The following is a 13,591-nucleotide window of genomic DNA, read 5'->3' as shown; positions in this document are numbered from 1 at the left end:
ATAAGTGATATATAATATATGACAGGCACTTGTTTCTGTAATTAAGTTTTTTTTAATCCATAGTCATGATAGCAGGGATCGACATTAACGGTTGTCCAATTGCCCGGGACAAGCAAATTCTCAGTTCGGGCAAGTGAAATTGTAGACGTACTTGTCCAATTGGGCAAGTAAATTTTTTTCATAGAAATGCACATATTTATTTAGTTTACATTAATTTATAAATAAAACAATAAATTGAACACTTGATTCCCGCCACGCACCTTATTGACAATGTTTTGCATTCGGACTTCCTTGATAGTGTTTCTGGATTATACCATTCATTTAAAAATCGGGTTTGTTATTTTCCTTCGTAGTATATAATAATTATGCTCTACATCTACCAAAATTTTGTTAACATCTTATTAGGAAATTAGACTATTTATTCATTCACAAAATGTAAGTACAGTGTAACTCAATGTATCATGATCAGGATAAAGATGTATGTTTCGTAGCCTACCGAAATAATTTGTTTAAAAATATAAATTTTATGAAAAGGAAATTAAAAGGAAAGGGGTATTGCTGCATGGCAGTGTGTGTTAAAAGGTTAAATTTACAAGTACAGTGGTATAAATTTATGTACAAATGCAGCATCAATTTTTTTTCATTGACTTGTAGCTGGTATTTGATCACATTTTTCTTATCGTAACGTTTACAGAAATTAATTTTTTCTTCTTATGTTCTTGCCTAATTTGGGGCAACCAAGTTTTGCATTCGGACAAGTCAAAGTTTGAGATCACTTGCCCAAAGGGCAAGTGAATCTGAAAGTTAATGTCTATCCCTGGATAGTATAATAATACATGTTCCAGTTGGCGAGCAGAGTTTTGACACTGTTTATGAAGAAAATAGAAAATAAAGACAAGGATGCCTTATATAGATAAATTATTGTAGAAGACAATGGTATTAATAAACAGTTTGCCAGTGCTTTTCTCTGAAAGTGTAAATGACTGCAATTCTGGAGGGGGGAGGGGGGGGGGTACTTCATGTAATTCAGAGTTAGATACCTTGTGTAAGTTGTGTTATTATACTATGAGTTAAAAAAATATTGCAGAAACATTAAGTGCCTGTGGTGTGTATATTATTTTAGAAAGGACTATAAAGACTATAAACTATTACTGGTAATGTTTTTGTTTGATGTTTTATTAATGTATGTTATCAGTATAAAAGAAAAGCACAGTTTTGATGAATCATCCAATACACACAGGCAGGCTGTACTGGTTCAGTGATTTTGCCACACAGCTGTCTATATTATATAGGGTGTGTGTTAAAATTTCTGAGATTAAATTATGTAAATAATTCCACCCACACCATTTATCCTCTGCCCTCTGGAGATTTAAATCATACCTTGCTATTTAAAAATTGTCATTTTCTGGTTCTTTTAGGTGAAGTAATGGAGTAAATTAGGTTATTTCTCCTTGTCAAAGAGAGCTTTGTATGTTTAATCTCAATGATTGATTAAGAGGCATACGTGACAGGTACAAGTCCTTCATTATATTTGTCACAGTTGGAATTTTTTTAATTGCCAAAAGTGTGCACAGAATTGCAGATATGATATTTTTTCTTTTCAAATTGTTGCCACTATCTTCATGAATTCATAAAATGATATCTTACATGACCACAATGACATTTATCTTTTTTTTTATTTAGGAAAGGGAAAGGGGGATGGTTGAAGCAGAAAGTAATTTTACCTTCTTATTTTTTAGGTTCATTTTCCTGAGGTAGAAAGAGCAGAATGGTTCAACAAGGTATGGATTGAGATATTTTACAATAGTAATCATGTATGTAATTTGTAAGAACCTATATCAGAAAGCAAATTTATAAACAGAGGAATACATATGTAATTTTACCAGTTGAAAAAGCAGTTCTTTAGTTTTCAGCTGAATTGCATATTGTAAATTCCTTATTGTAGGCAAAAAATAAACATTCACCCAACATTGCGAGGAAGTGGAACCTCTCACAAAATCTTAAATATCACCTTTTTAGCTCACCTGCACCAAAGGTTCAAGTGAGCTTTTCTCAAAGAGTGTCTGGCGTCCATCTGTCTGTCTTGTGTTGTCTATCACCTGTAAACTTTTCACATTTTTGACCACTTCTCCAGAACTAGTGGACCAATTTCAACCAAATTTGCCACAAAGCATCCTTGGGTAAAAGGGATTTAAATTTATTTAAATGAAAGGCTACACCCTTTTGCAAAGGGAGATTGTTAAGAAATATATGGTGAAAATCTGGTGTGGTCATTTAAAAATCTTCGTCTCAAGTAAGGGCCAGAAATGATGAAATTTATATGAATTAAAGCTTCCAAAGTATATATTCCAGTTTGTTCAAGTCATGGTCCTAGAGGCAGGGCTCTCACACCACTTTTTGGAAATGGGGCCAGGCCTTAAAGATTATGAAAATTGCAACCTTTTAGGGAAATTTTGGGATATCCATTATACTTTAAAATTAGGATTTATTGGGTTTGTGGACTGGTGTTTGTTATCCACTAAATTTCTCTTTTGCAATACAGAAGAATTTGAATAGCAGATTTAGTTATTATATATCAAACTATTTTTTCTTTGATTTTTGGGAGAAATGACTATTGGGAAAATTAACACATTCAATTTGGAAAAAAGGTGCCTTTTTGAATTGGAAATGGGGCCTTTGAGCAGCAACAATTATACACAATTGAGAGCCCTGAAAAGATAGGATTTACTTCTGCTTGGAAATATTTTTATTAATCTTATGAAAACATGGCCAAGGTGACTCAGATGAGCATTGTGGCCCATGGGCCTCTTGTATGTGTATTCCATTGATCTCTTGATATTTACATTTGATACAGAATTTAAATAGCAATCAAACAATTTTAATAATGACCACTTTATGACAATGCTAATTAGGTTCTACTCGATGTTCCTCATTAATTATTTATCTATTCTTCTTTAATCTCATTTGAGCGAAGGGTTAAGTAAGTTTTGTACAATATTATATGTTATATCAAGTAGACCCAATTGTATGTACATGTATATTGTTAATTTGAATTGTAACTTTAAGGAAACATGATAAAAAAAGTCACAATCAGAGACCAAGTTCATCTAGCTGTTGAGAGAATTTAATTATACAAGTTTTGTTATACATGTACTAATACAAAAATTTGTATACTGCACGTAAAACCATGGAATATGATACTGTTCCTTCATTTGGAGCAGATTTCCATTTATTTTAATCTTCTTACTTTCAGATACTGGACCAGATCTGGCCATTTATAGGCGATTATGTCAAAGACTTGCTGACCAATTCCATCCAACCCAAAATTCAGACCAGTCATGCTCAGATGGCTTCCTTTGTGTTTACAAAGATAGATCTGGGAGATATTGTAAGCACCTGTGTCTGACTAACTTAATGTCTACAATGTAAAGGTATTTCTGAAGGGTTGGAAGAATTTCTTTCTGAAACTGCTCTGCCAGTGAAACAGTGTTTGAAACTCATGGTAGAATTAGCTAGACATGCAGGGCTGACTGCTAGTGAAAGTTGTCAGCCCTGCCAAAACTCTACTAGCCTGGGAAAATAAGTCAATTTTTTTTTTAGCGTGATCACCATAACTTCCATCCCGAATCTATAGACTGTCCAATTCTACCCCTTTGCGTGTTACACTTAGCTACCGATACTATTAGTTGATTTAAGAGATATTTATCAAATATATGAATTTTAATTTATGGCAAATTTTAACATGTTTAGCTGGGCGTTGATACATGCAAATCTGTTTGTCAGCAGCAAAATTTGTGCGTCTCGGGCGGTCGGGTGTACGGTTATTTCAAACACTGCAGTGAAACAGTACTCTGTGCTAAGTTTTGAAGTAGTTTAAGTGTTGTCATAATTATGTAAGGTCTATTTGAACATGTTGAAGATACTTTTAGTGTGGCTGTTTGCTTTTGTATCCAACACCTGGAAACCTGCGACAATTTTCAAATATAATTTGATATTTTGAGTATGTTTATTGATTTGATATGCCCATATTTGATCATGATTATCAAATTACTCTCTCTTATTCGAGAGAATAATACCAGCTGTCACTTGTGAATATATGACAAGAATACTAAAACATCTTGCTTGTATCTCCCTATATTGAGTTTTATTGTAAACTTTGATTTGGCATTAATGTATATCTCTAAACATGCTAAAGAATTTAAGTTAGGTATTTGATCCTGTTAATACAGATTATGCAGTAAGCAAGGTTTTTATATCCACAGAAAGTTAATGTAATCCAATGACAGGGACAAATTACAAGCAGGGTCATTTTCATTTTATTTCATCTTCATTGTACCGTTTCTCTTATTTTACTTTGAAAGTACTATTATTTTGTATCAGCTAGGTCATTTTTGTCTGATTGGGACATTTTTTCAAAAAGGGGGATGGGGCATGTAATCCTTAGCCCAATTATCATCCAAACCTTTATAATCAATTAACCATATTTCATTTTTTAACATGTTTAAAACACTTTTCAGCCCCCTCGTATTGGAGGTGTCAAAGTTTACACAGAAAATGTGCGGAGAGATGAAATCTACATAGATCTGGACATCATGTGAGTAAGCTTAAATCATGTACATGTATACTTAGTCTAGTACATGTACAAGTATATTCATTTTTGAGGAGCAACATTTTTCATATGTTCATAGGAGTTTTACCCATTCTTTACACAACCATTAAATAAAAGACTCATTTTTAGCTCACCTCGACGAAGTCGAGATGAGCTTATGCTAAACCCCCGGCGTCGGCGTTAGCGTCGGCGTCCCAGGTTAAAGTTTTAGGAGCAAGTCCCATTCCCAAGTAACTATAAGCCCTACCTGGACCAAACTTGCATGGATGATGCATCTAGGGATGGACACTACCAAACTTGCTTCGGATGCTGGATCTGACCTAGATTTTCCAGATGAGTGACCAGGTTAAAGTTTTAGGAGCAGGTCCATTCCCAAGTAACTATAAGCCCTACCTTGACCAAACTTGCATGGATGATGCATCTAGGGATGGACATGGCCACACTTACTTCGGATGCTGGATCTGACCTAGATTTTCCAGATGAGTGACCAGGTTAAAGTTTTAGGAGCAGGTCCATTCTCAAGTAACTATAAGCCCTACCTTGACCAAACTTGCATGGATGATGCATCTAGGGATGGACACTACTAAACTTGCTTCGGATGCTGGATCTGACCTAGATTTTCCAGATGAGTGACCAGGTTAAAGTTTTAGGAGCAGGTCCATTCCCAAGTAACTATAAGCCCTACCTTGACCAAACTTGCATGGATGATGCATCTAGGGATGGACATGGCCACACTTACTTCGGATGCTGGATCTGACCTAGATTTTCCAGATGAGTGACCAGGTTAAAGTTTTAGGAGCAGGTCCATTCTCAAGTAACTATAAGCCCTACCTTGACCAAACTTGCATGGATGATGCATCTAGGGATGGACACTACCAAACTTGCTTCGGATGCTGGATCTGACCTAGATTTTCCAGATGAGTGACCAGGTTAAAGTTTTAGAAGCAGGTCCATTCCCAAGTTACTATAAACCCTACCCGGACCAAACTTGCATGGATGATGCATCCAGGGATGGACACTACCACACTTGTTCAGATGCTGGATCTGATCTAGATTTTCCACATGTGAGACCAGGTTTAGATTTAGGAGTAGTCTCATTCCCAAGTAACTATAAGCCCTACCTGGACCAAACTTTCATGGATGATGCATCTAGGGATGTACACTAACCAACCTGCTTCGAATGCTGGATCTGACCTAGATTTTCCACATGAGTGAATTTTAGCCATATTTTAACCAAATTAGCATGGATGATGTATCTAGGGATGGACACTTCCAGACTTGCCTTGGATTCTGAATCTGATGTACATTTTCCAGAAGAGTGACCAGGGTAATTTTTTTGGAGTAGCTATATAATATTATGGCCTGTTATGATTAAACTTGCATAGATGGTGCATCTAAGGATGAAAACTTCCAGACTTGCTTTGGATGTTGGAACTGACCAAAATTTTCTTGATTACTAAACAGGTCAAAAGTTTTTTGAGCAGGTCTATAATTAAATCAAACTTGCATGGATATTGATCTTGGGATGTACCCTAACTAGATAAAAAATATGATGTGAAATTTGCCTTACATGTAGATAACATTCGTCGAGGTGAGCTTCGTAATCTTTGATTACCTATGTTTAAATCTGTTTACAGATATAGCAGTGACTGTGACTTAATGGTGAAGCTAAAAGGAATGCATATGGGTATTAAAGACTTACAGGTATAGCATACATGTTTTATTCAAGTCCTAGCACAGCCTATGTCAGGTAGACCAAAAGGGTAGAGTAAAATTTATGTTATTGCATACATGCATATTATAGGTCAGGGGTACCATGAGGGTGATCTTTAAGCCTTTACTGAGCCGTATGCCACTGTTTGGAGGAATTAGTGTCTTCTTTCTCAACAACCCTGTAAGTACTGTATATATACTTGATCCAAATGTAGACATATATTTTCCTTTTTATTTGTACATGTGTATATTTATGTTGTATGGCTAGATTATATTGTATAACTGGTGTATGGATTATCTGTCCACCTGCAGAGAGTTTAGTTAGGCTATATATGTTTTGGGTAGTGTATCGTGATTTGCATCTTACTTCACATCAAAATGATTTTCAAAAGGTCCTTCAAGTTTGGCCTTGAAAATAGTAACACCCAGGATTTGACCATGAAAGATGTTATGACTATCTTAACATTTCATGTGCATTTGAACAAGGATTTAATATCTGAAGATGATTTTCACGTTTGATTATGACCTTGACTTTGTATGGTCTTGATTTCAGTCAGTTGTATGAGTCTGTCTAGTGTATTGATCCATATCTTATCATTTTTAGCCATACTTAACAATATTATTGTGATAATAATATGATAACTAGTTTTAATAGCTAATATATTGTAGGATTCTAACAAACAAAATCTTTATTTTTTTTTTAGTCCATTGACTTCAACCTGAAGGGGTTAGCCGATGCCTTTGATTTACCAGGTCTCAGGTAGGACATACATAATGCAAGAAGTCCTCATATGTTTTGTCTAGTTTTGAACTAGACATTTAGTTTTTAAGAGCCATTCTCTGTAACGACTTGAACTTTTATATAGAAGCTGTGGCACGCATAGTCTCAGAATTTCTCCAAACTCTCTATGATAAAAGTCTTTGATACCATAAACTCAAATCAGGCAGAAATTGGTTGCTACGTGACATGGTTACCATGGCAACATGTCCTAAAGTTTGAAAAATGGCATTTTTCAACATGTTCAGAGTCCCACAGTTAACGTTTGCAGCAAAGCAAACAAGTGGCAATGACTGTTTCTGAAAGTTGAAGGCTTGATGTCTTAAATGCATGATAAACATGTTTGGTAAATCAACTATTACATACGTTACTATGGAAACAAAGTATTCAAAAGTAATAATTTTGATCATTTAATTTTATAACATCATATACTTAAGAATAAAAAAAAAATTATAGGTTGAAATGCAAGCAAATAATAGACAAAAGATCCTTGTAACATATACCAAGGAAGAAATATGATATTTCTTATAGGCTGGCAATGGTTGCCATGGTTTTAATACCAAGAAGGGATTTTAAATTTACTCTCTTAGTGATTAAATCTAATCCTATCTTTTTAAAAAGCATATTTCTATATAACTAATGATCAATTTTTAAAGATGTTCATGTGACTCTAATTCTCACATTTCAAAAAATTCAAATTCAATTCTTTAAATAGAGTGTTGCTATGGAAATAAGCCGAAAAAATATGCATAAAAATCTGAAAAATATTCTGTTTCCTTGGATACGTACCCTTGTATGTAGATTCCCAAAACTTTTATGATTGGTAATTATGAACAACTAACCTGACTTTCAATTTTGACTGCCACCCAATCTCTAACTGGATGCAAAAAGCTGGCACATAGGGTTTAATATTGATATAAAATTAACAAAATCGAACATTTTCCCTTCTTGGTTACCATAGCAACAGTGTTGTATTTTTCAACAAACGTTATCAATATATGATATTCAACTTTAGTTTTACCAGATAAGTACTATTCAAGGTGAGTCAAATAATATGTTTCTTGAATAAAAGGTAAGTAAATTCCTAAGGCAGCAAAAAAAAATCACTTTAAACAACTGGTACATTGTTTCCATGGTTACACTGCAAAGTAACAATTAATCCCAATTTTTCTTATGTTGTCGGTGTTGCAAGGTCCTAAGGATTTCTATATATATGTGCCAGTCATGAAATTTATTGTTTTTCCTGAAGATAGTAGCATTAACCAAATCTTAGCAACACATTTTGGATGGTAACACTCAGTTACCATGGCAACCATGAAAGTTATTTTTAGAATAATATTGCCAATACCTAATTACTTAAGGTCAAATATTTTCATTGTTTTTTCTTAGGTTGTTGATTGAGTTTGATCATTTAACACCTATCATTAGTGAATATTGAGCGTTTTTCTGCATTTTTCAACATCTAAAATGTATTCCAAATGTACCCATAGTTACCACTTACTTAGAGATAAATTCTAAATAGTTTCTTTATTAATAGCATAAGTGGCAACAAGGTGTCAGGTTTTGGGGAGAATGGTTGTTTGTTATTCTTATTCTTTATTAAGGCCTAATAAAGATTCAAAGTAGCTGAAAATCTCAATTTTTTCAACTTTTCTGGCTGTTACCATGGCAACCAAGACACATAGCAACGGAATTTTATTTGATATATGTTTCTGGTGTCAAGTTGTAATAATGGGCAAAGTTTTATCAAAATCGGTGACCATGCGTGGCAAAGAAGTTTAAGTGGTTACAGAGAATCGCTATCAATACTCATTAAAATGTGCAGAGTTACTTGTGAATTCCATTATATATAACAGAGCTGGTACTTGTTTTTTTTTTCCCTGTAATGCTGGGTAATGGATTTATTAGACTCCCTCTAAATGGCTCAAATGCCCATCACACATTAACACATGCTTGTACATTTAACGTTAAGAGCAGGCTAAAATAATGTACAGACATTTCGACTTTTCAAAATGGAACAAAATCCAGACATCAGTAACCAATTAGGGATTTATAGAAAGTCCCATACTGTTTGCCAGTATCAGTTAAAAGCATAAATAACTCATTGTTTCATGACGTAATAAAAATTTTGATATTGTGGAATGATAAAATGATTTGATTATTATGACACTGAATTGTTATTTTATGTATGAGGTTCCTCTTTACATTAGCTCTCGGTATGGATACATGGGATTTTCCAGGTGTTAATGGTGTGTTCCTGTTGTTTTTTTTTTAGAGACATGCATCATTTCATTTCTTGTGGAAATCTTTTTTTTTTTTTATTTATAGTATTTATATTAATTAAGTGATTGTCCTTTACTAATCTGATTTTTTTTAAATTTGACAAAAATAAATACTTTACCATCTTTTTTCCCTGACAAATCAGTAGACCTACCTGGTGCAAGGTATAGAGACAACCATAGAAATATTTGAGTGTCTACATCCTCATTTCTTGCAGGGTGTCTATGTGTAGACACTGCCATTCAAATACAAACATACATATACACTGCACATTTCTTCAGATAACTTATCGACACATGGTACATGTACAGTGGCGCCGCGGTAATCCGGACGCCAATAATCCGGACGCTTCACCTTCCGGACGATATTTTTTGGGAACCAATTTTTTCCACGTTATTCTGTCTCATTAATCCGGAAATTCGCGTTCCGGATCCGGACGGTCAATTTCTACTACAAAACGCAATCTTTCATTGAAAAATGACTCGTTTATCAGGACGGTAATTTTTCGAGGAACGACTTTTCACACCTTTCTTGCAGTAGTGATAATTATTGTAAAAACATTGTCCGTGGAGTCAGTTTGAAGGCGGTTACCTGTGACCTCTAAACAATAGCGTCTATAATTAGCGTGTGTTTACCTCAGCTAAAACACACGTCTTTTATATTATAAAGCCCGAAGAATTTAGCTTATACTGTGCATTAATTAAATTGCTAACAGTATATAAATTTATGAGAATTTTGGAGAGTTGTAAAGAAAATTTTTACTGAATAATAAATCACGAGATTTCGTTGTGGTATCGAGTTACGTAAGTTTATCAAAATACGATCGTACATTATTTGAAACTTTTTTTTTCTTTTCATAAGACAAATTATTATGATACATAATTCAAGAAAATATATTTCTATTAATGCACTAAGAAATACGTAACTGGCGTTAGTTATAAATGCCGATCACGTCTTTTCAAGATATATAACTTAGAGTTTATAGAAAAAGTATTGATAATCCTGAATATGGCTTGTGTTTACGTTGAATGTTTGCAATACGTACACTGATTACAGTATTTAGTTACTTACTTCCCTATGTAGTGAATATACGCAGTTAGTCATTTGAACATTCTCAATGGTGATAATGAACAGTTCTACTTAATATGAGCTTGAATAAATATTAAAAAAAGGGGGGGGGACCGAAATAAAACAGTAGCAGATCAAAATTTGGTCAGCCCAAGTAACTACACATCAAATAGAAGGCGAGTAAAGTTTCCTGTGTTAGAAAAGGAAGTCTCAACATAAAACTGCCTATCCAATTTTCATTTTGTAAATTACATTTTAATTTTTTTCTTTTTTAAATATTTATTATTTCTTTTAAAACTATAAAAATAAAATCAATAAGTCAAGGTGAAATAAAGGTGTTTTCTTTGCCTTCACATTTGATACCACTATGTTCATATGTACATGCTTTAAGAGAGTACGTCTTTTAAGAAGTGATTCACTTATCCGGACGATTCATTTATCCGGACGATTTCGTTGAGGACGGAGGCGTCCGGATTAACGAGGCGCCACTGTATAATATTTGAAGACTAACTGAGATTTCAAATTCCTGCTTCAAACCTCTATCATGTTGGAGGACCATTTTCACAAAAAACATGTAATGAACAAAACTGCTTGCTACATATTGTGAACAGTGATTATACACAAAAAATTTGTAAAAGGAATTTCCAATTCCAAACCACAACGAATAGAAATGCACTGAATGCGGATAATCAGAAATATTTTCTATACATTCACCATATATCTGTAGTACTAGCCATGGAATCCATGCAATCAGAAAAATCATGGAAATTATAAAGTTCATGAAATAGTTATAATATTTATTTTGTTTAAGCAAATGAAGACCATGAAGACTCTTAGGTGTTATTATTTGTTTTGTTGTGGTAAAATGCATGTAAGAATAAGGATATACATATTTCTTCATTATAATGCATGAGGTTTAAATATGGCCAACTTTTTTCTTAGAATTAGATTGACACTATTTTTATGTTCTTAAGATGACATTGATATATTCATTTAACATAGAGAATTGAACTTTGGTATTTCATATGTCAGTATCCCAAATTTCATGGGTTTTACATAGTGAGGGAAGTCCCTCAATTTTTTTTATGTACTTTAAGCTCAATACAGTATGATGCAATAAGTATTCATACAAAATGGCGGCCTGGTTACATTCGCGACGAAAAGTTCTCTGCTTTAGCTGAAATAAAAATTGGTTAAAAATAGCTATGGAATTTCATTTGTTATTTTTAACATACTAAAGTCATGTGACATTGAAAGGTCATGTGATTTTGTTGTCGTCTGCTGTATTTCCGGAAATCTACAGGTCTAAAAGAGAATGGGTAGAACGGGGAAGGAATTATCTAATGAGGTTAAAAAAGCTGTGTGGAGACTCTTAGATCAAGGAAAGTCCATTCAGAAAGTGTCAGAATTATTAGGAATTCCTTTTACTACTGTTTTGAGTGTGGAAAAACGTATTGAGCAGCATGGTTTGGTGGAAAACAACAGACGAAGTGGCATGCCTCCAAAAGTAACAGATTGTGATTACCGCCGATTAGAAAGGTTGGTGAAAACAAATAGAAGGGACAGTTTGTTAGATATTACGAACAAATTTAACGAAAATGTTGATAATCACGTTGCTAAACGCACGGTACAACTCCATCTTCACAAACATGGGTACTCAAGTCATGTGTCTAGGAAAAAAGTTGTTGTAAAAGAGGGTAACCGGAAAAAACGATTGTCATGGTGCAGAGAAAAAAGACAGTTAACAGTTGATAATTACTGGAGTAAAGTGATTTTTTTCTGATGAGTCTAAAATTATGATTGGACATAATTCCCGTGTATATGTGTGGCACAAAAGGGACGAGGGATGGATGCCTGATCTAATGACACCACGACATGGTAAGCCATGTTATGAAGTGATGATCTGGAGATGTGTAACAAGGGACAGTGTGGGAACTATAACATCTGTAAATGGCAATATTAATGCTGAGAAGTACCAGGAGATCCTTGATGAGAACTTGTGGCCAGTTATAGTTCGTCATTTCCCTACCGAAAATTACATATTTCAGCAGGACAATGCTCCGGTGCATCGGGCTAGAAGTACTCAACAGTTCCTTCAAAGAAATAATACTATATACTACCATGAGTTGGCCAGCACAGAGCCCAGATCTTATTGTTATTGTAAACCTGTGTCTGTTGATTAAAAGGAAGCTTCAGACGCAATTGGGGAGGATCGGGAGTAGGTATGACCTCTTCCACTAGATTCAGAACATCTGGACTGGGATCACAAAAGACTATGTCAGAAGCCTCTACCGATCGATTCCTCGCAGATTACACAGTGTAATTAGATTGAAAGGACATTTTATAAAGTATTAGGTAAGTTTAAATTGTTTTATTAATTTTGAAAACGTCTTATGTACATTTTTAGACTGACCTACTTTCGTCGCGAATGTAAACACGCCGCCATTTTGTACGAATATTTATTGCATCATACTGTATCTCCAACCCTCAGACATTAGGAAGTGTTTTGTAAGTCCCATCAAACTTGAGATGTCAAGTTTTGACTGTGTACTGAGGTATAACAGACACAAATATATGATTGATTGTATGTTGTTTAACATCCCATTCGAGAATTTTCTTTCATATAGAGACATCACCGTATGCCAGTGAAGGGCTTCAAATTTAGACCTTTACTCGGCACTCAGGGCCACTGAGCAGTGAGGGTTCTCTATTGTGCCAACACCTACTGTGACACGGAACCTCAGTTTTTAAGGTCTCATCCAAAAGACCTGTGACTTTCACTTATAGTGCCAGGCACTTGGCAAAGGAACAGTCACTACCTATGTTTATGTATTAGGTTTGACGGTGCAAGTTGAACTAATATTGATCCCGGGCCATGTGACCAACACAAAAATAAAATCTCTCAATGTAGTAGGGCTGCCCAAATAAAATTTATAGTAAGTGTAAAATAATGATCGACATGGTGAGAAATCCAATAAATTACAGATGAACCTCGATCTTCTTCAATCTGAAGTAGATTAAAATGAGGTGTTTTAAATACACCATATCATATCCCCATCTGATTTGACTTTTTCCTTAGCTACAGATCTGTAGCTCACCTGGCTGAAAAAAATTTGGATGGCTGAATTCAGATATATTTTCAG

General features: G+C 34.4%; 1 protein-coding gene across 2 annotated transcripts in view; it reads left to right on the top strand.

Moving 5' to 3' along the window:
* The window catches only part of LOC133191191 (extended synaptotagmin-2-like), a 45,122-nt gene that overhangs the window by 4,322 nt on the left and 27,209 nt on the right, over nucleotides 1-13,591 (top strand). For both annotated transcript variants that reach the window (XM_061326919.1, XM_061326918.1), the window contains exons 2-7: nucleotides 1,740-1,781; nucleotides 3,254-3,388; nucleotides 4,518-4,594; nucleotides 6,247-6,313; nucleotides 6,414-6,503; nucleotides 7,027-7,082. In XM_061326919.1, the coding sequence (XP_061182903.1) occupies nucleotides 1,740-1,781; nucleotides 3,254-3,388; nucleotides 4,518-4,594; nucleotides 6,247-6,313; nucleotides 6,414-6,503; nucleotides 7,027-7,082 (467 nt within the window). The remainder of the gene's footprint in view (nucleotides 1-1,739; nucleotides 1,782-3,253; nucleotides 3,389-4,517; nucleotides 4,595-6,246; nucleotides 6,314-6,413; nucleotides 6,504-7,026; nucleotides 7,083-13,591) is intronic.

Source organism: Saccostrea echinata, unplaced genomic scaffold (assembly GCF_033153115.1).
Source record: "Saccostrea echinata isolate AGI-Se365-2 ecotype Australia unplaced genomic scaffold, CSIRO_AGI_Sech_v1 ptg000023l, whole genome shotgun sequence".
NCBI lineage: Eukaryota > Metazoa > Mollusca > Bivalvia > Ostreida > Ostreidae > Saccostrea > Saccostrea echinata.
The sequence above is the reverse complement of the archived record's forward strand: the minus strand, read 5'-3'. Positions and strand labels throughout refer to the sequence as shown.